Raw genomic sequence first — 24,352 nt, 5'->3', positions numbered from 1 at the left:
CAGCTCCATCGGCTGGAGGAGAGGGCTGAGACGTGTCTCAGATAAGACAAATGGGTGGAAAACTGCCCGTTAACTGCTTAGTCGATGGGAGGAGGAGGATCGCGGGCCGTGCGCATCAATGGGATGAATCGGTAATAGGAATTGATTCCGAAAAGGGTGACAGCGGCGGCAAGATAATTGAGGCCCAGGAGGCTTCTGGGAAGGAATGGAACGTCGGGGCTAAATGGAATATGACTAATGCTGCACCATCATCAGAGTCACATCCCACCATGAACAGCACCTACAGCTGTCAGAGACATTGTGCTCGTACTCAACACTGTCTCATACATTCTCTGATCACCTCCAGTTACTGTCTCCTCGAGCCATTATGTAATTCCATCAAAGAGACAGAGGTGAATGCATAATAAAGGAACAATGTCCAATCTCACTGACAGACTCTGTTGCGGTTTGGCAGTCAGGTTTATTGATGGTGACAATAATTTGCAGCTGTGGAAGATCAGAGAATCAGAGAGTCAGGGCTGTTTCCTGTCAGGGAGGGCCGTGTAAATCGAAACAGTCCCTGTGTGACTCAACGGCCAAATAAGTAATAGACAGGAACAGTGAAAGCTTAAACACAACTTTCTTGTAATAAAATAGGCTTCCACTGAAAAGAAAGGTTATGAGACACGGGGTAAGTCACATGAATATGCAGTACTAACGGAAACATTTCCGTGCTCATAGAAATGTGATTTTTCGAGATAAAGAATTTCAGGCGGGAGTGCGATGAAGTGGTTTCGAGACTGTGACCTCCTTGTAATAATCCAATTTACATAAATATGAATTTGGAGTTGCCTTGGGCCCACACACACTCCTTGGTTTCAACGGAGCTCAGGGGTCTGAAAACACACCAAAAATATTTAATTTCCAAACCGAATTCTTCCACCCACGCAAAATTCATGTTGAAAAATCTGGGAGAGGCACTGTGCACACACAGGTCTAAACAAGCCCAAGTGCTCCTAGAGCAGCGGTTCTCAATGTTTTTGGTTCCAAGGACCCCTTTTAGGGGATAACATTTTCCGAGGACCCCCCTGTAACCGTAACAGTTAACCATTCGTATTCTCTGAAGTTGTGGCCCGGGTCCACTATCCCAAGTTAATGTGGGTAGGACCAAATAGACACAATTAGCTTGTTTTATGGGTGAAAAGAGCATCATCTTTTTAAAATGTTAACTTTATGATTTCGAGCAAATTATTTCGCGGACCCCTTGGCTATGAGAATCCCCGGACCCCACTTTGAATACCACTGTCCTAGAGTGTCCCCAACAGGACTCGAGTGAGGGCCTGAGAGCTGTGTCGGAGATGTACTGTACAGTCTACACAGTTCAGTTGGACTGCGGATTCAAAAGTGACCAGGAGTCAGTGGCCAGAATAGGGAGTGTATCAGCGGTCTTGTGAGAGACACACAGTAGAGGAATGCACACACTCTGGGAGGGCTTGGTGCTGCAGTCTGTGTTCAAGAGAAAGGAGGGCGCATTTGGCTTCACTTAAATGGCATTTTTGGCGTCCGTGTAAAGGCAGCGAGTGATTCTACAGTTGCTCAAGGGCTGCCGATAAGGATCGCGTCCGTTTAGAGATGGAAACAAAGGTGAGGGGGGACCTCTCCACATCTCCAACAAGATCAGCACACACAGGAAATAAGTGTTTGCAAGAAAAGCAGGTGACAGAGAAAAGAATGCTGAACAAATCACCTCTCTCTCTCTCTCTCTCTGCCTCTTTTCTCTCACAAGTGGCTTTGAGAAGGAAAGTAAGCCCTATAAACAAAAACTACGGCCAGAAAGGATATGAGGTCCCCCCTCACCCTCCCCTCCCTTTCTTGCTTTTTATAGGTTTGAGGGGTATGGTCCGTTTCCTGCCAAAAGCCCAGCGCAGTAATGAGCCAGGCAGGAGAGCGAGGGAACGCAGGGGTGGAGGAGAGGAGAGAGGAGAAGTCAGGAGGATTCTGCGGATGTCTGTGTGCCCGGCGGCCTCAGCGCCTGCCAACCAGGGCCCCCAGAGTGGCAGCGACTGTCCTAATGATGAGTGCAGCACTACTGGAAGGTGACCCACTTTAATGTGCCTCACCACACACACACATATACACACACACACACACACACACACACACACACACACAACCGCCTCGCCTTCCTGCTCCAGCACCTCCCTCCCACGGCTGGCCATCAGTCTCCAAAGATGTTCTGGCCCAATTTCAATGATCTCCTCCTGTATGACACACACACAGACTCCAACAGACACTGCAATATTTATTGTGTTTCTACCAGGCAAGTACATGCAAACCCAATTAGTCTCACCTCACACAGACACATGTACTCCCACTAAGACTCTTCTTTCTTTCTCTCTCTCTCTCCCTCACACACACACACACACACACACAAACACCACTTTCTCAAAAACATAGTCACATCCACAAGCAGGCAGTTTGCTGTGATCCTATGCTGTTGTAGGGTATTCTATATAGTAAGCCCAGCACCGGTGTGCTCCACGCTAACCCCACCTGGATAGGCAGTCATTAATGGCAGTGACAGCACTACTGCCAGAGGTGTACTCGGAAATCACAATGACAGAATAGCACTTTAGCTGACATGTCACATCACCATAGCTCAAACTCCCTGAGGTCTAGTCAACAACTGTGTTTGTTACACAGATGTTGCAGATCACACACAATGTCCCTAACCTCAGATTAAGACAGTGATCTTAAAGCGAATGACATTTACTTTAATTAGGTAAAATGGATCTTCCTTAAGGCGATGATACACGAGCCAATTTTTTGGGCAATGTTGCTTGGCAACCACATAACTGTTTCCATGTGTTCTGGTTGGATCATGAGTTCTCCAGAAAAACAATTGTGGCCCAATATTGCCAGGAACATGCCAGAACAACAATACTTAGGAACATAGCCAAAGCAATGTGGTTCAAAACGTTGCCTTGTGTATCAGCTTTAGAAAACACAGGGTAACTCATTTGCACTTAACTGTGAACACCAGAACACCATTTTGTATCTGACAGAAGACCAAAACACTGGCAGTTTGTGCAGTACGGCTCCTGTTTCAAAACCAAACTTCCTCTCATGTGTTGAGTTTCCCCGATGCCAACCGCAAGTGAAATGGCAGCGAAATGAAATCTCTCCCGTCTGCCATCTGCATTATTAAGGTGAATTGGGGAGGCCAGACAACTCAGCAGTAATTAAAGTGGTGTAAGAGGAGCGGCGCGAAACATGCACCCGGTGAGTAATTAACTTAAGTAGCGCTCAGTGCAACAGGCAGACATGAGCAATCAATCATCAATCCACCAGGAGAGGATGAAGCGCAGCCTCGCTGTCCGCAATATTGCATTACCCAAAGTCAAATTCTGATTAAGACGAGCTTACTTATTGTCTGCGTGTTGCATTATTCATAGTATTTGGAGAGATGGTGGTTTTAAACCGCTTGACAGGGTTTCAGAGTGAACAGTGTTGGGCCAAAGATGGTTCATGAATACGTACAAATGTTTTCCTTTATTTTTTACATGGAGCCATCATTACTCACATATCATGCCTGGGTGGTTACAGACACATGCGCCTCCTGAACAGAAGAGGTCACACTGCCTTCCTCGGAGTCGAGGGAACACATCCTGCCAGGGTCTAACACAGAACTTGGGGTTGTCCCTAACAACAACGTTAGATATCAGTGCACCACATTCACAAGCCGCAATCATAGACCTGAATATTCCCATTTTCTATACCCCAGAAACATAATGCATTTCATGGACTAAACTTCAACATTTTGTTAATACTGTTGCACATATTTGTAACTCTTTTTTAAACCAGTGCCATAATTCCAAGGGCAATTTTACATAAAATAAATGGAAACTAAAGCCATAAAGAATGACACTTTGCTATATAGAAGCTGCTTCCCCTGCAGCTTATGCAAAGCTAATGTGTGCCCATGACTGACAGTGAGAGCTATTCAACTCATAGAGTGGTTTGCCAACACAAAGCTTGACTTTGGCTGCTGCCATGCAGCAGTGGCTATTGTGTGAATGAAACATCAGTCAGATAGATCCAGCTTCAATGGGAGCAATGGGGTTCCTTTTTTTCGCCTCGTAACAGAGACCGATACCAGCTGAGCATCCAACAGCTATGGCCAAATCAGCACAGGCAACTATGGCGGCGGCGGCGTCGTCGGTGTCGTCCTCCTTCTTCTCCTCCACCCTTCAAGGTTAATGTCTCTTTGGTCCCAAGTGCTTCTTCTACTCCATGTCTGTGGAGTCCAGCTCGTTAATGAACCTCTGGCACTTAGCCAAGAGGACGTTAATGGCTTCAGAAACCAACACGTCAGGAGGTAGGATCCCCGTTGATTCTACCGAGACTGCACATGGGAACAAACGCAAAGAGGAAGAGTTAATTAAAAAAGAAAAAAGAAAATACAGATTTATTCAAAACAGATCCACATGACTTGACCGTGATATCAAGTTTTAACAGTGTCTGTTGTGGTAAATAGTCATAATATGTTTAATTGGAAGTTTGGCACGATTTGAGTTAACCTTGGAACAGTACCATAGTATCCGAATATACACTACTAACAAAAAGTCAGGGACATTTGGCTTTTAGGTGAAATTTCAGGATGAACCTAAAATCTACTAGAACCTTTACAGGTGAACTTAATGTGACCCTCTCTAAACTTCTGAATGTGCAAGTCCAACAGGTCAATGTTTCAGTACCTTCTGTACTGTATTACATTTCACCTGTAAGCCAGATATCCCTAACTTTGTGTGAGTAGTGTACACATGTCTCTGTAACTAGAACAGCATGGGACACATTTATGAGAAATGGTTACAATAGTGCAAAATGGAGCCTGCTTTAGGGTTTTACAACAAACCTTTAAAATCAACAATGTGCAAAACACCTTCTAGGGTGTACTGTTGATTTATTTGTAAATTAAAATGTACACTTGCATGAAAGGCCTTAAGTGCTGACCGGATAAACGTTCAGGTTCATTACTTTTATTTCTCATTCCGCTGGATTTACAATGGAATAAAATCTTATAGGAACACCACTGGAGAAATATTACCCTTCCCACTTAATTCTGACACCATTCCTACGGTGTCTGTTTTATTTGCAATGCTTACCAGTAGCCCCATTTCATCTTACCATAATTGATTTCTAATAAATGTCTGAAGTCATCTAAGCACAAGTAAATTTAGTTTTGATGGAAACAAACTTTTATATGACTTAATATACAAGTAAATACACATAAAATATAAATATAAACTTACATATGAAATGGTCTCGCACTCTTCCTAACTTCACCAAATCCTTCAGATCATCATGTCGCAGAACTTCCCTGCTGCATGTGTCCTGGCGACTGTTTGCCACCCTAGCAACTTGTTTTCCTGAGAAGGGAAATAATGGAGGTGGCTTAAAAAGGTCTAGTGAAAAGAGGGACAATCAAACAGACATACTAAATAAAGAGCTCCCTGTAACAGTATTTGAGTCACACGTTTCAGATGCGTTAACGACACATAAATGCTGTGTTGATATTCGATCGTATCTCAGTCACATTTTAGTACAAGTTAACAAATATGCTATTATTTTAACATTTTCCAAAATGAAAAACATGATCTGTGACAAACTGGAGCTTAAGTGTCTGTGTAATTCAAATCTACGAACTCACATTAGGCAGTGACACTACCAAGGTAGTTGCGATCACAGTTAGCAACTATGCTTTTGGGAAATTAATCACTGGTTAGCTGACAGGTCAGGTGAACTTGGGCTTTGCGGACATGGATGAACGGTTACTGATCATTGGTCATTATGGATTTTTGATGTGTGTTCAAATGGGGAGCTCACCCAAACAACATTGGCAACACTGCTATGAAACAAACTAGGGCTGTGCAATTAATCGATTAATCGTGAGTATGACCTCCAACAATTATGAAAATGACATAATCGAAATATAATGATTGTTTTGCTACATTCAGTTTCATAATAATGTTTTCCTTTTGTCTTGAGTTGTCGTGTGCATTATTTTTTTGGATTGTATCTAAAATTTAATTTAAAAATGTAAAAACATTTCCATTTTAAATACTGTATGGATGATAGTTCCAAATGACTGCGTAATCACATTTAATAACCGTGATCTCAATATTGAACAAAATAATGGTGATAATGATTTTTAATCGAGCTGCCCAAACAAACCTTTGATTTAAAAAAAAAAAAAAAAAAACCTCTAGTGAACAACAGTTGTCTCCTCTCTATGAATGTGCCCATTTCAGTATAAACAATGTTAGGAAGAGTTTGGCAAAAGCCCAAAGCAAGACCCTCCCCACTCCCTGCTTCAGTAGGCGAGCCTCTCCTACCGTCTTTGTTCTCCACTTCGATGACTCCTGGCGTGAAGCAGCGCTTCAGCCTCTCAGCTTTCTCCCCCTCGACTGGCTGCAGTAACGTGATCTCCGGAAGGAGACGGTAGCTGGCTGTGGCCACTGGGGAAAACTTGGCATGGTCCTTACCTGTGGAGTCAATACACATATGGGTTGGCACTGACTCCACAAGACTGTACAGACAGTGGATCTTTATGGTGTAACATACACCTTTAGCTTCTACAGATTAAGCTCGAAAGTATCCTCAACGGTTATTGTTGTTAAACAAAGGTTGTTACTTTCAATTAAATTAAGTCATGTAAATTTCACAAATACATTAAGACCTTTACCATTGAACACCTGCTTTATTTGAAATTCTGTATACTGAAATAATATATCTGATTTTTAAACTGCATTGGTAAGATACTACATTCATACTAGGGATGCAACGGTACAGTTTTGCCACGGTTCGGTTTGTATCACGGTTTTTGGGCCACGGTAACGGTTCGGTTTCAATATATCAATATTATCTTGGCTCTAGCATACAGGAGGCTATATTTGCCTTTTCTATTTCAAATCAACAATGTGCTTCTACTTACACTTGCAGAGAAAATATTAAATGCATAGCCTGACACAGATGAAGCAGAATCACAAAAATGTATTAAAAGAAAAGAACACCATCATTGCCTTCTGTCATAAACAGGCAATGTTATCCATAGTGCAGTGCAGCATAAAGTAATGTGTAGTTATTTATTTAATAAACTCACTGTTCTTCACACATTTAAAGAAAATACTTAACTGTTATACACCCTCAAAAAAGTAGTGAACAATTCTGAAAATCTTCTCAAAATAATTGGTGAGGTAGTATTATGTGTAGTTTCAAATGGATATTTGATTTGGGAGTGCCTGCCCTGTCCTCTTTTATGAACGTAAAAAATGTAAACATAGACAAAAGTGCAGTGCAGCATTAAAAATATTAGAACAATGAAATGAACATTATTGCAACCTGTTGTCGGGGGGGGGCAATATTCCGAGAAGAAAGTGGCAAATTTGCCACTTCACAAAGTGTCTGTTTCCCCTGTGTCTCCTGTCGTGTGTGTGTGTGTGTGTGTGTGTGTGCGTGTGTGTGCGAGAGAGTTGTGTGATTGACGAGTGGACGAGCGATTGACTGATTTAGCAGTGAGTTTATTGTTTTTCGAGTGGACACCTCCCGCTGCCCGTAGCCTATATAGCATGTACAACGTCAGGAAAATAAATGACCCGAGTTTGGAATGACATGTCAGCCTCCCCATCTCCTATAACCTCCCATCCCTACAATATTTTCCAGTAAACTATCAAAAAGAGAATACACTCAGCTGTGTCGGCGTCACGCTTTCTTAGGCTACTCTAGCGAGCAATCAACGCAGGGCAGAACCACGGTTACAATGTTACACACAGACTTTATAATGTGGCAAATGTTCGACCTTCTAAAGTGGCAAATTTGCGTCTTTACAAAGTATATATACGTGGCCCTAATACGTCGTCGTATTCGTTATGTCTTTGGGAATTATAGGAATATTGTTGTCGAAAGGCTGCAGCAATGGATGGTTGGGTTTTCGGTGGCAAACTAACTCTCCGTGCTGCTCCACTTAAGGTTACAGCCGGGTGATGAAGGCGCAAGTGGGCCGACATGTTGGATGTGTTACCTTTATTAGGTGATCGTTGTGAAGCAGTGCTTGCAATGCACACTGTGCTTTCTTTACTGACGGTCTTTTTGCCTTGTTCGTGGGCTACTTCAAATGTCGCCATGATCATGCAGCCGCCGGTAAAGTTTGTTTCTTCTCACATGACTCCTTCATTTGCATTTCAACGCGCTTATTGGCTCTTGGGAAATTCAGTAAAATTCTGATTGGTTGTTGCAAGGTTGACGAGAGGCAAGCTGAACAGTCAGAGAAAACGCATCCCCCGGGTCCTAAGCACTCCTCGCTATCGCTCCCAGGCTACGCGCGCGCAATAACCTTGTATTAAATAAAAAGTTTAATGTCGCGTATACCGAAATATTGCGGTTTAGGTGAGTCTATTGAACCGAACAGGCCAAACCGAACGGTTCAATAAATTATTGAAAACCGTTGCATCCCTAATTCATACAGTATGTTTATAGTTTGGGCATGAATGTTGTAGTGTATGGATGAATATAACACTCACCGACGCCCTTCACGCAGTGCATTACAATGTCCAGCTCTTGCCCTGGCCGCAGCTGCGCAAGGAGGATGTCCCCATACACCGGACCAATACCGGCCTCCGCAAACACATCGGCCTGGTTCCCGATAGGCATCCATTTCATGTCTTTGGAGTAGACTTGAGGTGAACACAGCACAGGTTACAGATCAGAGGTCAGAGCCAAGGAAGCCAGGTCATGGGTACAGAACAGATAGTGGCACTAACACCTCGTCCTAACCGGATCCAAGCGAGCGACTGGCAATGTTGTCTGTCTACACTGAATGCGTTAAATATGCCATTGTGTTGCGTCAGAGGATTCCATTATTTCTCATTCAAAATAGCAGAGCAATGCGAGCGACAAGAAGAAAATAGAAGCAGGGCGTCCGACAAAAGTTCTCTCAAAAACGTTGCGCTGCTCGCGTCGCTTCAGTCAGGACACTCCAATTGAAAACAATGGAATTAAACTGATTTTATCGCTAATGTTCGCTCGCATCGCGTTCGGTTAGGACGCGGTGTAACAGTCAGGCACTGAGTAAGTAATGCCATGGGAGAAGAACTGTGGGAATATGGGTTGTCGAGGGAAACATGGCCTAACACTGAAGAGATGGAGGTGCTTTGGAAACAAACACTGGGTAACAAAACCACCACAAGAAATGCAAATATCCCCCTAATGTGTTCTCAAGGCAAGACAGGATAGAAGCCTAAATCTATACACAATCCAACCATTTCAGGCTTCTCAGACCCATCCCATCCAGCTGAAATACACAACTTACATTATAAACAAATGCATCTTGCTGCACAGTTTAAGTGGCAGTCATCACTCTCTTTCAGATGGCACACTGACCATAATTCCATTCCATTTCATTTATAATGCCTAAACCCTGACCAAAATTCTTCTCGGGTGACAGTAAAGCTAAGCTACAGTACTGCTCATGCAGGCCTGAGACAGACATGTAGGCCCATATTTCAAGTTATGTTTTAGAGTGAGACTGACCATTGTTCTTAGTCATAACATTGTATGTACTGTAATCATATTGTTCTGGAAGACACATATCATGCCCCATCATTCAACCGTAGCAGAGTGAGAGTGAGTATAGAGTAGTGCTCATCAGCTCAATAAAAACTTGAGGTGTAGGCCTACCTGTCTGCATAAAGAGAAGAGGTAGCTGCTCAGAACTACGTGCCATTATTACGCTATCGCTTGTCACTCAGAAGCATCTTCACTTGTGTACCAAAATCAATCATCCTTTGTTCATGATGAATGCATGATGATTTACCAGTGAATAACTAAGACTCACCCATGTGATTGAGGTAAAGTTCACGAGGATCAGCGGAATCCTTTGCAGCTCTAGGGTTCATTGTGCACTTGACTTTAAGCTGAAGTTGAATTGTGTCAATCTCTGTGCCCTCTTCATCACCTGGGGAAACAAAGTCATTTTTTTTTAACTCGTTCATATTCTATATTCTGTATACTGTCCAGTATGGTGTGAAATAGCAATAACAACCCAAAGCCCACCTGCATTTCTGTATTCAAAGAGTCGTGGATCAGCCTTGATTGGGATTAATCCAAGTCTGTGAGCTAGGATCTCGTCCTGAATGATGGATGTGTTGTTGTAGATGAACACTTTCTCAACAGCCATCGTTGGGATCTAAAGTAAACAAGCAATTCAATATCCTTCCTAATGCAAACGTAAATGTATCCCGAATACACAAAATCTCCATGAATGAAACGTTTTATTTCCTCAGGTAAATACCTCTGCAAGCAAGATCCTTCGGAAGGCATTGGCAATGGAAGCATCTATGCCGACCATATCAAACTCCATGGTATTTTCATCCATTTGTACTATGTCTATCCTAAAATTCTAAGACATCAAAAAAGGCAGCTGTTATAGCTTGAGACAAGTAAGGGTATGTCCTCACAAACACTTCTCATTCATTTTCAAAGAAGATACCTACCTTTTTGAATTTCTGAAAATTCCATGTGTCATCATACCCTGGGTAGTTACCAGGATAGTCTGTTGTATGAACCTGTTAAGATCAAACACGTTTAAACTTCCAACGGGGAAACAAAAGGAACATATAAAAGTACCCTGTACCCTACAAGTTTTGCATGTAGAGTTTAGTGAAGCATGCTAGCCATGTTTACACGGCATGTGATGCGGCAGAAACACAACACAGCCGTCAACCTCTATGTCATCCGGCATAAACCGCTCTACATGGAAACTAACAGCTAATAAAAATGTTGAACATAAATTATTGAACTCGATGTCGTTGACTTACATTCCTCACGCCGAATTCACCCAAAATTACTCTGTTCCTAATCTCGTCCACGTTGCTCATAGGAGCCGCCATGTTACCTCTGTGAACAACTCGATGTGAGGAAGAGTGTATTTTGTAGTTCTTTATCGCCCTCTATCGATATGGAATATTGTAGCACGTCACTGAAATTAATCTGACATCCTGAAACGCTGAAATGTTCTGACTTTGGGTGCTGCTGAATAAGCCTTCTCCACTCCTGAGTAAATATGTAGGAAAGTCTAACCAAGGTCAAGAAGGGTTAACTGAGGTAAAGCTATTTAAATGTTTTATACCTTCTTAGATCTAAATAGACTAATAAGGATGTGTGTGGTTCTGGTTCAAGCTTTGTGAGAACGTGGAGGATATTTTACCTTTCTTTAGGCCTACATTACAAAAAATAAACAGCAGGCCTCAAGTGTTAAAGATGCAATATGTCAATATGTTGCAAATACAATGATTTAACCATGAAACTGCATTGCTCTACATATTAACACTTTAGGTTGAGCTTCTACAATATGGGACATTATAAGCCACTAGGCCCAATAGGCTACTGCATTGTGTATAGGCTACATGAGAAAAACTGCGGAGTTTTTGTCCCACATCTGTATCCTTTTTGTAAAGGTAAGTAGGCCTAAATGGTCATGGTCCATCAAGCTAATTCCATTCATGCGCAGATACATTAGCCTGCGTTTCATTAAATGTCAATGTATTTAATGATATGCCAGGATTAGGCCTTGAGTGGCTGGCAAGATTATATTTCCTGCTACTTATTTTATCCTTCAACGTTCAACCATGTCGCTACTACACATGTAGGCCTAGGCCTAAAGTGGTTGCACAAACCTGGACTAGTGACACAACCAAGACTAGTGAACAATTATTTTTTTTAAGTGATAAACAGCTAGTCCTATAGTAAAAAAATATATAATCTTGATCAATATTCCATTATATCCTAGTGAAATATTATTGATATATGAATTGTGAAGATATAGATAGCCTATCAAATGATTATATAACTTCAAGGCTTTTAAGATAGCCTAAGGATGAAAATAAACAAGTCTCATAATATGTAGGGCCTATGTCGATAAACGTATTAGCCTTGCACTGTATAATACAGGGTGTCTTAGTTGTCTTGATATGATTTCCTTAAATTGTACTTTGAAATTGATTACGACCAACATTTCCAGTTGCAACCATATTGTTTTGGGGGAGTTTATTCTAGATTGATCGATTAGATTCAAAACTGTAAGTTCATGTGTACAAATATCATCACATTGCAGGCAGACCTCTCTCCATATTCCAATTGCAACCTTATTTTACCATGTTGAACCTGAAACCACCACTAGATGGTGTGTGTGTGTGTGTGTGTATACTACTATAGCGCCTAATATAGGGCACTACTACACTACAGAGCGGCATATAGGGCTCTTCTACACTATAGCAAAACCTCATGATAAGGAGCATGCATTATTTATAAGCAAACCTGAAATGGATGTTATTTTTTATGTTTTTTATTTCAAAATAAATACTAAACAAGCCTAAAATATATCACCACGTTTTGAAATGTATAGTAAATTTCTCTAATACATAGGTGCTTCAGCAGGTTGGATACAAGCATTGCTTTGATTCTAAGATCTTTGGAAAGAAAATTACATGACATTAAAAAAAAGTAAAACAAAGTGGGGACATGTTGGTTGGATTCGCAAAAAAAAAAATGGGTACACATGGTAGGACTGTACAAAAGAGGGAAATAATCCCCTGAGAAAGTGAAATATACACATCTTTCAAAATAATACATCACAACAAAAACATATAGGCCTACAGAAGAAAAAGATACTGCATGGTCGATGCAATTTTCCAAGAGGTCAAGAAAAATGAAAATAAATCATCTTTAATATGTTGAAAAAACATGTTATAAAAGGCAAAGAAACAAACAATGACTGTAATTGACTCCAAGTTTGACACTTTTGGACTGGATAATATGTTTGCTTTCTAAGTAATATAATACATATACAGTTAACTTAGGTCATCTTCAGTAGGCTAATACAGAGGAGACAGACGCCAATTATCTAAGCTGCAACATTAACACTCAACGCGTTACAGAGAATTTATTGCTAGCCTTATTCATCAGTAGCATTCTGTTTTTCCAGAATGTTCCCTCTTTTTTCTTGTGGCACTGGTGATTCATTAAACAAATTGTGCAAAGACAGGAACAGCTTTTGAAATTGAAGCAAGCATTTGTTTCAGACCTCTGCCAGATCTTTTCATTCTGAGCCAAACAAGCACTGTTCTTTCACACAGTGTCCGCAAAAGCAATTCTCTGTCATCGGTGCCAACATCAAAACCCAGCCTGTCAAACCCGTGCTCTGTTCCTAAAGTGTGTCGAAGACAATGTGACATTGTTTCTAGTGTTGAATTGGTGCATCTCTTTGCACTAACACAAAAGACATCCCTCACTCCTCTAGTCTGTAATTATGTTATTACCAAAGTTAATGGGATAGTACCTTTTCATTTTCAAAATGTGAAACACAAAGTAGGCTAATTCTAAAATAGCTCAATTTCTAAATGTACATTTGGTGATTTTCAATATTTCAAAAATACTTTCAGCGACCAGGGTGATCCCATTTACCAAAAATGTTAAGCATCAGTATCTCAATGGCACCGTAAGGTACATGTAGTATGTCAGGACACAACTAATACTACTAGATTCTGCATATCTAAAATGATCACAGACCTAGGTCTCTTTACTGATGGCAGGGATGTTTAACTGGTTTAGAATGACTGATTGCCATAACCTAACCTGATCCTAACCCAAGATTTATCGATAACTGAACTATTATGTGCTACTTCTGAGTAGAATCTTCTTAATGTTATGGAAATGTTAGGGATTTAGTTCATAGCCTTGGGTTAAATATAAATTTACATTTAAATTGACTTTAATCTACAAAGCCTTATTTTTTATTTGTAGAACCTATGCAGACTTTTCTGTGACAGTTCTGTGGCCTAGAACAAATTGTATTAGACCTCTTGGCCTTGCTAATGGAATTACCTTTTTGATAGGATCAGTTTCAGGCAACACTCTTTAATTTTAGGTCACAGCGACACTTTAAATTATACGCCCTTGTGTGCATTAGAGGTGGGTAAAGTTATAGCTCTTACAAGGACATAATCAGATGAGGTGTCCTGCTAAGGTGAAGCACAAGGTGAAGATCCGCTAACGGGTCAGGTGCATCACCTGCAGCTAAGCACCTACTGGGCGTAAACTCAGGTGGAAGGGGTAAAAAGACCCATACAACTGCTGCCATTGTACCCTGGGCAACTTCCTAGTTCATCATATCCACCACAACTGAATTTACAGTAAGCCTGGGCATTTTGGCACCTCAGAATGCACAAGCTTCCCTTGCAGCATGCAGAATGTTTTTCTTGCCTCAAGTATATGATATCATCCAGTGTTTGAGGGCCAAATTTAGTTTGTTATGTCGAATATTTTAAGTTTGTCTGATAGATTTGAATAGGGTGTTTGTCATTTTCAGATGCCATTCTGATCATTCTGATAAGTAAACGGCATACATAAAAAGTGGCACAACAATGGCAAAATCATTTATATAAGTACTGTAGGCTGCCCAGTGTTAGTGTAACAGCAGAGTCATTTAATGTTAGTTAGAAGAATATTTAAGTCATATGTATTCTAGACTGGAGTCATAAACTCATAACCTATATTATCCTAATAAAATTAGTGAAATTTGTACACCAAAAATATAGTACATGCTGTATTTCAGGTTTGGTGAAGGGAGACTATCTTTCAAACAACAACTAGCCTCTCATTTTTCCAGAGCCAATGCTCACACATTGCTAGAACTTGCTGAAGCTGGTGTACTGGTCGATCCAATTTTAGTACAATTTCACACATTGTGTTTTTATCTGGCCCCATGGAAACTGCAAGGACAATGACAAATACCTTTACCTGTATGTTGCATCAATAGCCCTTTGTGACAACCTGTTGTCCAAGTGTGGTAGCAGAAAACTAAGGAAGACAGGCACATGTCATAGCCAACGTTACCCTCCTCACCAATTCAGTAAACTATTGGCTACTCCAAAAAAAATGAATCCATCATATTTTTCCATATGTGATGCAGTATCATTTTCATCCTCTAACAGTCCTGTTAAACAAAGTGTTCATCCAGCTAATTCAAATGCTTCCCAAACAAGGGTGTGTGTTTTGTGTGACTGTGTACGTGTATGTTGCAAGGTTATATGTTTACAAAAATGCCCTACCACTTTGCCTGTACAACTGTCTAATATGAGAGTCCCCTCCTCAGTCCACGGCATTGGTGGCGCGCGTACAGCACCCTGGACCCCTCAGCGACCCTCGTAGGGACCCCATGAGTCCCCCTCTCTTCCTGCGTCGCACGGTGCTATCGCTGCCGGCCCCCGTCCCGGTCCCTGTGCCGGCGGTGCCCTGCGAGGCGCTGGTGTTCTGGCGGGACAGCTTGGCGGCGCGGCTGGCCGTCTCTTTGATCTGCAGCTCCAGGTGTTTCTGGATGGCCACGCCCAGCTCCTCGGGGTCCACCGAGGCGCCGTACACCTCCCAGGTCATGCCCTCCGCGTCCCACTTCACCTCCTTGACGGGCGACTTGGACTGCGCGGCGCCACCGCCGCCGCCGCCGCTCTTGCCCGCGGCCGGCGCCCCGTTCACGGCCCCGTCGTCCGCCAGGCACACCTCGGGGTACATGTGGCGCGGCGGAGGCGTCTTGGCCACCTGCTCCGCCTGCACCCCCACGTCCCTCAGCTCCGTGCGGGACGTCATGGTGCCCGCGTCCCTTGTGGCGACGACGACGGCAGCGGCGGCGGCGGTGGTCATGAGGAGGTGGTGGGCCTCGTCGCCCACGTGCGGCTGGCTGCCGGCGTGGTGCAGGGCCGGGGCGTTGGGCCAGGTGCAGTCCAGGTTGCAGCAGCGCAGCACGCGCTTGGCGTCCAGGCCCGTCTCGCTGATGGAGGAGATGAGGCGCGGCAGGGCGAGCATCTGGGCCTCGGCGCCCGGCAGACCCCGCTGTCCGGCCACCGGCAGCAGCTGCACGGCGGCGGAGATGGGCTGGTGGTGGCAGTAGGCGGCCAGCGTCTCGTCCATCGCCCCGGGCACCATGGGCACGCCGTACGGGCCGCAGTACGCCGCCGCCGCCGCCGCCTCTTCGTAGTGCGGGTGCCAGGACTCGGCGGCTCTCTCGCTGGGCGTGTTGGACGGCACCGCCGGGACGCAGCCGTGCTGGGGCTGGAGCTGGAGCTGCGCCGTGGGGCTGGGGCCCCGAGCTGAGGTGGTCAGGCTGCCGCTGGGCTGCAGCTGCAGAGACTGCTTGCACACCAGGCCCGGGCACGGCTGCGTCCCGCAGAAGTGGGCGTCGTGGGCCAGGTGAGCTGGGTGAAGCGGCGACGCGGCGGATTCACAGTGGGGGTGCGGGTGCGGGACGGGGCTCTCCCGCAGCGCCTGCAGCGAGTCCGAGTGGCTCCGCTGCACGGGCAGGGCGCCGGGCGCAAGCCTGTGCCCGCTGAGGTCCCTGTGGGACCCTGAGGAGCCCAGTCCTCTGTCCCCACAGCAGGGGGCGCCATAGTGCTGGTGGTGGTGCTGGTGCAGCTGGTGCTGGTAGTGCTGGTGGTGGTGGTGGTTCAGCGTCCCCTCCAGCAGCGCTTCCATCCCGCTGTGCGGCTCTGCCATGCTGTGCGGTCGCCCCGCGTTACGGACCGCCGGGTGATCAGGGGTGCTTTCAGCGCTGTGGGCACCGACTCGAAGAGGCTGCTGCTTGGCACCATTCTGGGCGTCTGTTGGCAAGGAACCGGCGCCGTTCGGGCCCTGGTTGGCCTTGTCCAGTTGATGGGGAGATGTCACCATGTCTGCGGAGCTCTTGGAGATGGACAGAGCGTCTGTGGTGACCCTGGGGTCTGCTGGGGAGGAAGACCCGGAGGGGAAATGCTCTGACTCAGGGCGCCCTCGCTCGGCCATAGGGCACCTGGGATGCATCAAAGAAACAACGGCTTTAAAAAATACCATACATATAAATATAGTACACAGAGACAGTACACACAAATTTTTGCGCTAATTTTCAGCGCAGATTTTCATTGAAGTGTTCTTTTAGCCCTAGATTAGGCTTAATCCAGATATATTCAGTTTTGTGTCCTTTGATTAGTTTTAAGATGAGAATCTTGTTGAGTCATCGTGCACCTTTGAAATGGTTACTACACCTGACACCAATCGGGGTCCTTTCAAATGAAATGACATGTTTTCATGTTTCATGTATTCTTAGTGCGAATGGAAATATTCTCTAGTGTCAGTTGTAAATTCAGGCTTAAAAGATAATGTATAGGTTTGTTCTGATGTAAGAAGGGTTCATAACTGACTAAATAATTAATGATGAGCGATTCATCATTGTCGGAGACTTTGCAGGTGGTATAGGAGGTATCTCCACGAGATCTCCCACCTGAGGGCAGACTGTACAGTGTTTGTTGTCATACTGGTACTGGTCTACCTCAATCACCTTGTGATGTGGGCACCAAGGCAGGCTTAGCCAAACTAGGCCACGAAGGCAGGAAAGCCAGTGACCCCCCGTCACCAAATTACTGAGCAGCGAACGGATCGGGCCAGGGGTACAAACAACAGAGGCCCTCTCCTCCTCACAATGGCTAGAGATTAAACAGATGAGATTAGGTGAAGATCTGGGTCTCTGGCTGTGCCAGTCGCGGAGATTACACGGGCAAAGTTACGCAGCCTCAGGATTGACTACAGTGGCAAAGCAGCCCAGGGAGTGTCTGTGTGTGTTCTGACATCAAACACAGGCACATGTCATGCAGGTGTCAAAAGGCAAGCAAGGCACCTCCTGTGAGCCTCGTTTTTCATTCGCAAACAATCCCAACGTGGACGTATGTCCCCGGTATGGTTTTATGATTGCAGTGATAACCGCTCTTTTGAACTTCATAATCTGCTTGATTGCTTTAAATCTCTGATGCTTTGTTAGAAAGTCGGCAGCAATCCTTACTGCAGAGAGAGTGCCAAAAAAGGAGGAGTATGACCACAAACAAACCCACTGAGGAGCCAGCGGTCTCTCCTCAGAGTTCCTCTTACTCATCTAAGAATGTCTTTTGAACAGCAAGCCCAATACAGCAATGACACACACACACACACACACAGAGATATATATTTATAGAAGACCATCCAAATAACCTCAGAAGCCCTTTGATTCTGGTTTAGCTGGACCCAAACATGCTCTTTAAGTAAGGGCTCATCCCAGAGAGCCTTTTAGTGAGCTGGTTGAGCTATCAAAGAGCCATGTGCTGACAGCACACACACACACACACACACACACACACAGAGACTCCACCCAGGGAACTGAACGCCTTGGGCTTTGAGCTACCGAGGACCATTCCCATGGTGCACCTCTCCTACCCTTTTGTGTTGGCTCCACAGGGACGAAAGGCCAAAGATGGAGCAGCAGGAATGACAATAACCCCAACCAAATGTATGAGGCTCATCTGACCCCACCACTGCTATGTGCAGCTGTCAGTCAGGTGATCTGCTGCTGCTGTCATGTCCACGCGGAACCAATCACAATGCAGCGCTGTTGCCTCAACCAATATGATTCATGACGGGGGACTGTGACTGAATCCACTGGGAGAAAGTGACAGAAGAATAATAAAAAAAATGGAACCAATTGGAGAGAGAGAGAGAGAGAGAGAAAGAATGAGGTAGACGTGCGTGGAGAACGGCCCTAAACAGCGTGCATTGGAATCACAAAATCCAGACGACACCCCGACCCCCAGCCTCACAAACAGCCGCAGGTGTGACCGTTACTCGGTGACTAATGGCCCGAGAGCGCCCAGTCCGATATTGAGGTCAGCGGGCTTGGAAATGGCCAATTTATCCACGACGTCCCTCCAGGCTCTCTCTGGCAGCTGAGAGGCGGCTGGAGCGCCACAGCCCCTAGAACAACAACACCGCCTGAGCACCAGCGACACACCTCGACCTGTGTGGGAGAACCCAACAGGAATACTATTTACTTGTGTGTGTGTATGTGTGTGATTAACTGATATCAGCTGAATGAAGAGTAAAATCTTGAAATATGTAGCAGTGGAGTTATCAATAGTACATCATTCATACATGAAACGTGTGGGGTCATTTTGTGATATATACTGTAGTATACATGTATAACAGTATATAAGAACGACATGGCCTTGTGTCAGGTTATTTGTGTGTTTCCTTTTGGAGATGGTGAGGTCAACATGTTACAGATCTGTTGCGTGGATGACCACAGCCACTGTTTGTAATTGTGTGAGGCTAAGGCACAGCATAGCTTGTAAATGTACACCGACCGTCTCTGACACCAGCGGAGCGGAGAGAGAGGGAATGAGAGAGAGAGAGAGGAATGAGAGAGAGAAAGATAGATAGAGAGAGGGAATGAGAGAGAGATAGAGAGAGCGAGAGATAGAGACTGAGTGTGTGAGGCGTGTGGCGTCTCACTGGGAGCGTGCCCAGGTGATCAGTGTGTGGTCTGACTCATTCAAGGCCTGCTTGCATTTTCTCTCTCCTATATGTGCTAAAAATACACTGCAAGGTAACACCGCACCCCCCCACTCCCCTCGGCCCCCCAGCACCTCCACCCACAGCTGTCCACAACCACCACTCCACCCAGACCATTCAACACCACCCTCGCCCTTCAACCCCTGACTGATTGACAGACATCTGATCTCTGGTCACAGACAAAAGGCAATGTATTGTGTGGTCTGAAATGCAAAGAGGTAAAGAGGTTCATCTTACCTTAGGACGGAAAAGAGTCAGGAATGTGTCTTCCCCTTTGCCTCTTGTTTTCTTCTCTCTCTCTCTCTCTCTTCTTTTGGTCTGTTTCTCCTCTCTTCCCTCTCCTCTCCTCTCCACGCCGGTCTCTCCTGCTCACCTTGCCTTTTCTTACTAATGTCGGAGTTCAGTCATCTCCCAGCCTCCCCAGTGTGTGCATCAGAGCGGACCTTGAAAAGGTGGAGAGACAGGCGGTCTCTGCTCCCTCCAGCTCATCCACAGGTGACCCCCCCTTTCTCCTCTCCCCTCTCTCTGTCTGTTTCTCTCTCTCTCACACACACACATACACATACGCACACACACGCACACTCACACACTCACTCAGTCAGTCACTCGTTCGCCTCGGCAAACCCCACCCACCCTTGGTCAAGTCTCCTCCTTCACCACCGTCCTCCTCCTCCTCTCCTCCCGGCAGTGAAAAAAGAAAGATGGAGGCTGCCTCAGGATAATCTCTTCTTTTCATCTGATTACAAACGAGAGAGAAGCCCCGCGTGGATCTTCAAATCCTCATCTGAGGGAGAAAGAGAGGGAGAGAGGCAGGCAGACAGACAGACAGTGAGTGTCGAGTGGTGTGCGTATGTGTGTGTGGTGTATGTGTGTAGGGTGTGAAGTATAGGGGGTTGGGTCTGTGTATGGTGTGGGGTGGGGAGGGGAGGAGAGGCTGTTGAGGCTCTGGGGACAGGGGGTGTGTGTGGTGTGTGTGTGTGGGGGGGGGGGGGGGTTGAGGGGAGAGAAGATGCTCTGATAAGCCACCATGTACTGCTCCTATCACCTCCTCCACCTGAGAGAAGGCTCGAACAAGAGCAGTGCATGAATGAACGCCGCCGAGAGAACAGACGGGAGGTGTTCCCAAAATGTCCACCCACTTCCACTGACACAGACACTGTTTCCTGCACAGTCCTTCTTCCATCTCTCTCATTCTCTCTCTCTCACACAGACACAATCTAACACCACCTCCCTCCTATCCCTCTCTATCTTTATTTTTTTTCTCTCTCACAAACAAACACACACACACACAAACACACAATCACAGCATTAGCCTTCTCTCTCACTCCCTCTCCCTCTCTCTCTTTCTCACCTATCCCCTCTCCTTCGCTCTGCTGGTTTCGTCTCACTGTCGCTAACCATCACTCTCGCTCTGTTGCTATGGAAACAGCATTGCTCAATGGGAGCCCAAATGAATGTTCATTTTTTGTATGCTTCTCCGCGGTGACAGACAGGAAGTACATCAGAAAGGCAAAACCCTGTTCATGCCTGTCAAGTAATGAGTGTAAATCTGCTTATGGCGCACACCGCTTTTGCGTTTATTTATTTATGTTGGAGAAGCCCCGGCCAAAAGATGACAAGAGCCTGTGTACTCTCAAACAGCCTCAACCGGATATGAAGCATGCAGCCTGAGACGCCTCCTTACCATCATGTTTCAATTAAACACCTCTCTGGCATACACACAAATGTGCCTGTGATCACATGTTAAACGTTTTACCGGTTTCGCTATAGCCTGAGTGCACAAACTATGATCAAAGAATGCATCAAAATGCACAAATCCGTTGCACGGCCAAAATGCACAATAACTTCATAATCAATTGAGCTGCTACATGCAATCAATGTGGATAGAAGCTTTATTGCATGGCTGAGTGCACATGGATCTTCCTCCCAAGATTGAACTGCAAAACAACATGGAGGGGAGCCATTCAGCTGTGTGATGGCCCATGTCCAGGACCTGTAATAATTCATGCTCTGTTTTTATCTCCGCCACCTCATCTATGCCACAGGACTTCTGTGCATGAGGCCAATAAGTTATGAGGGCATCATATGAATAGCAATGACAATGTGGAATGGATTTTTAATGCCAAATTTGGATGCTCAGTTCAGTCCCATCTGTAATCATGCCCCAAACCAAAGGATATTAATAGAATGTATCAGATGCTGTCAGTTGATTGTTGACAAGCATGTTTAATCCCTGGGACTTCGAGAAATGTTGTTTGCCTTGTTCTTAATCCATGGTGAAAAATTCAACGGGAGAAATGTGTGGAAATGTCTTTGTAGGTTTGTATTTCTAAATGTAACAATGTTTTTTTCTCCAAAGAAAAGTGAGAACATTTTTACTGTAAGTTATAAAGATGTAAAATAAGATAATTATAAAGATTACTATTTGGAAGTGATAAAGATTGCCATTTGAGCTATGTAAGACCTGTGAGTACCAACGTCTTGTAAAGGTGTCACTGTGTCTCTGAGTTACACGTGCGGGTGTGTTTGTACCTTATTGTGTATGTGTGTGTGTGTGTGTGTGTGTGCACATGTCTGTTTGTGTCTCGGTATATGTGAGTGTGTGTGGTGTGGGATTACCCGAGCATCAGAGTTCCCACTAAGACAGCTGAACATCTGGAGAGAGGAACAGTCACAGCTGTGAGAGGATTAAACTCTTGTCAGTGCGAACAGAAAAGCCCCTGTGTTAGACTGAAGGATTCCACAGAGACAACCATGCTTTGCATGGGACTCAACACAAAGGCACCTAGCCCCAAATAAATCCACCAAAACAGTAGGAGAGGAAAGGAGGTGATCGCGCTTATAGTGTTATTACTCTTGGCATCTGCTTTAAGACAAAGAAAAGCTGTTCAGGATATTTAAATCAGTACATTACTCACTGTGTGTGCATGTGATCGTTGTTAATGACTTGCTGAAAGACCTAATTAAGCTTACTTAAAAACATCATCTGTTCATTCAATGTCATAACACTCGCTCAAACCATACAAACATGGCAGTCCAGGCTACCTTGGACATGGAATATATTTACTAAACTGTAAACTTAAGAAACTTCATTGGATATGATTGGAGATAAGATTTCCCCCTCCAACCCATCTGTTGTGCAGTGCCAATAATAAACTGTGCCCTTGGCCGAGGACTCTGACCTCACCTCAGTCAGCCTTTTCTCATCGAGGAGCCAGAGGCAGGAGACCCAAACAAAGAGACTGTCCCCATAAAGGTCACCGCTGAAACCGAGCCATTGCCATCAAAAGGAAAGAGGACATTGATAGATTTGAGGCTTACAGAAATTGCTGGTGTGCAGAGCGAATCACTGGAGTGAAAGTGCCACACACGCTGTATTTATTATCGCAGAGTACACAAACCCAACAGCGCTTTTCCACAGTAAAACCATCTACACCAGACAGGCAAAGCATCTTGCACATTCACACACTTTCAAGAGGGGAACCTTTTTATGAACGTCTTTACACGTTCTAAGCAGATGTGTTCCGCTATTTCAAATTAAAGAGTCCCTCAGTGATGTGCCTCATGCAGAACCACTACGTGCTCTTGGTGTATGAACGCAAACACAAGCATTTTCAGGATATATTTATGTCTTTTTACAAGAAAGTTTGAAGTACTGTTTACCTGACACTCACCTGATTATGTCCGCAGTGGATTGACTTTTCTTGCTGGTGCTGCTGCAGTGGGTTGATTTCTCTTGTGTGTGACTGTCTCTCGCACCTGTTGCTGTGAAATGTGTCTGTGTTTGCTGGTGCGAAGTGCTCTGTTTGCTGGTGTAATGGCAGTTCCAAAGTGCACCATTGTTTTAGTTGCTCAGTCTGACACGCCCTCTTACGTAAACGCACGGACACCACACACAGATACACACACGCGCACACACACTTTGAGTGTACACTTTCTCACACACACACACACACACGCACACTTTCAGTTTGCTCTTTCTCACACACACACACACAGATGCACAGTATGGTGGCATAGGGGTAGCAGCTGAAGCACATTTGTTTACTGTTAAAACTCTGGCCCACTGCAGTTAGCACTGGAAAATTGAGCAAGTGCTGAGTTTGCTTGTTTTTATTATCTGGAAATCCCTTTGGTCAGTTTTTTTTTCATTCCTATGAAATGACATTCAGTGCCTCAGCTGATGAGGTTTCCACTCACTCACTCTCTTTCTTTCTCTCTCCCTCTCTCTCTCTCTCTCTCTCTCTCTCTCTCTCTCTCTCTCTCGTGGCATCTTAGGGATTCCGTGACCCACAGTCTGAAGGGTCAAAGGGCAGCGGTCAAACGTGCCAATTGAGTTTCAGATTAAAGTGTGTGTGTGTGTGTGTATAGTGGATAGGGGGTGGGGGGGGGCATGTGACCAATGGAGATGTGTGGTCTTTACCCGATCACTCATCAAGACAGATCGCGCCCTCATCACCACCACCTCTCATTTGACAGCCTCACTTGTGCACAACAATATCGGACAAACACCTTCATCAAATGACTGATCTAGCCTCTTCCACAGCACACTTCGGCTGTTTTCAAAAGCATTTCCATACACAAAAAAAAATATAACAAAGTAGAATTGAATAGAAAGAAAATTAAAATAATGAACAACGTTCATAGAAATATAATAACAAAAGAAAATAGAAAGAAAGAAATAGAATAACAAAATATTATAACGCACATTTGATGACGCTTAAAACGAGGCTTGAAGAGCATAACATGATCAGTTGAATTATAAAAAATAAAACATTTGAGTCTTAAGTCTATGTAGAGAAGAGACCTCAGCATGTGTTTCACGGTGGTGAAAAGGCCATCACTTTTAGGGACGGGGGGGGGGGGGGGGGGGGGGTGGGGGGGCAGCATGTCCCTAGCTGACCTCTGCTCTGTGATGGCT

The 24,352-nt window shown here is 44.7% G+C and overlaps 2 protein-coding genes across 2 annotated transcripts; both read right to left on the bottom strand.

Moving 5' to 3' along the window:
* Positions 1–3,512: 3,512 nt before the first annotated feature.
* Positions 3,513–10,963, bottom strand: polr1c (RNA polymerase I and III subunit C). Its single transcript, XM_062519989.1, has 9 exons — positions 10,854–10,963; positions 10,530–10,601; positions 10,328–10,435; positions 10,090–10,222; positions 9,872–9,991; positions 8,559–8,711; positions 6,375–6,524; positions 5,292–5,408; positions 3,513–4,384 (listed from the first exon to the last, which is right to left on the bottom strand). The coding sequence occupies exons 1-9, from the start codon at positions 10,923–10,925 to the stop codon at positions 4,266–4,268; spliced, it is 1,044 nt and encodes a 347-aa protein (XP_062375973.1). The 5' UTR covers positions 10,926–10,963; the 3' UTR covers positions 3,513–4,265.
* A 1,408-nt stretch (positions 10,964–12,371) lies between these two features.
* si:dkey-191g9.7 (uncharacterized) lies at positions 12,372–23,235 on the bottom strand. The gene is made up of 3 exons (XM_062520001.1): positions 23,106–23,235; positions 19,669–20,215; positions 12,372–16,870 (listed from the first exon to the last, which is right to left on the bottom strand). Exon 3 carries the CDS (start codon positions 16,861–16,863, stop codon positions 15,184–15,186), a length of 1,680 nt encoding a protein of 559 aa, XP_062375985.1. The 5' UTR covers positions 16,864–16,870; positions 19,669–20,215; positions 23,106–23,235; the 3' UTR covers positions 12,372–15,183.
* Positions 23,236–24,352: the final 1,117 nt, after the last annotated feature.

Source organism: Sardina pilchardus, chromosome 18 (assembly GCF_963854185.1).
Source record: "Sardina pilchardus chromosome 18, fSarPil1.1, whole genome shotgun sequence".
In the NCBI taxonomy this organism is placed as follows: Eukaryota; Metazoa; Chordata; class Actinopteri; order Clupeiformes; family Clupeidae; genus Sardina; species Sardina pilchardus.
Note: the sequence above shows the minus strand (reverse complement) of the source record. Positions and strands in the feature narration are given on the sequence as shown.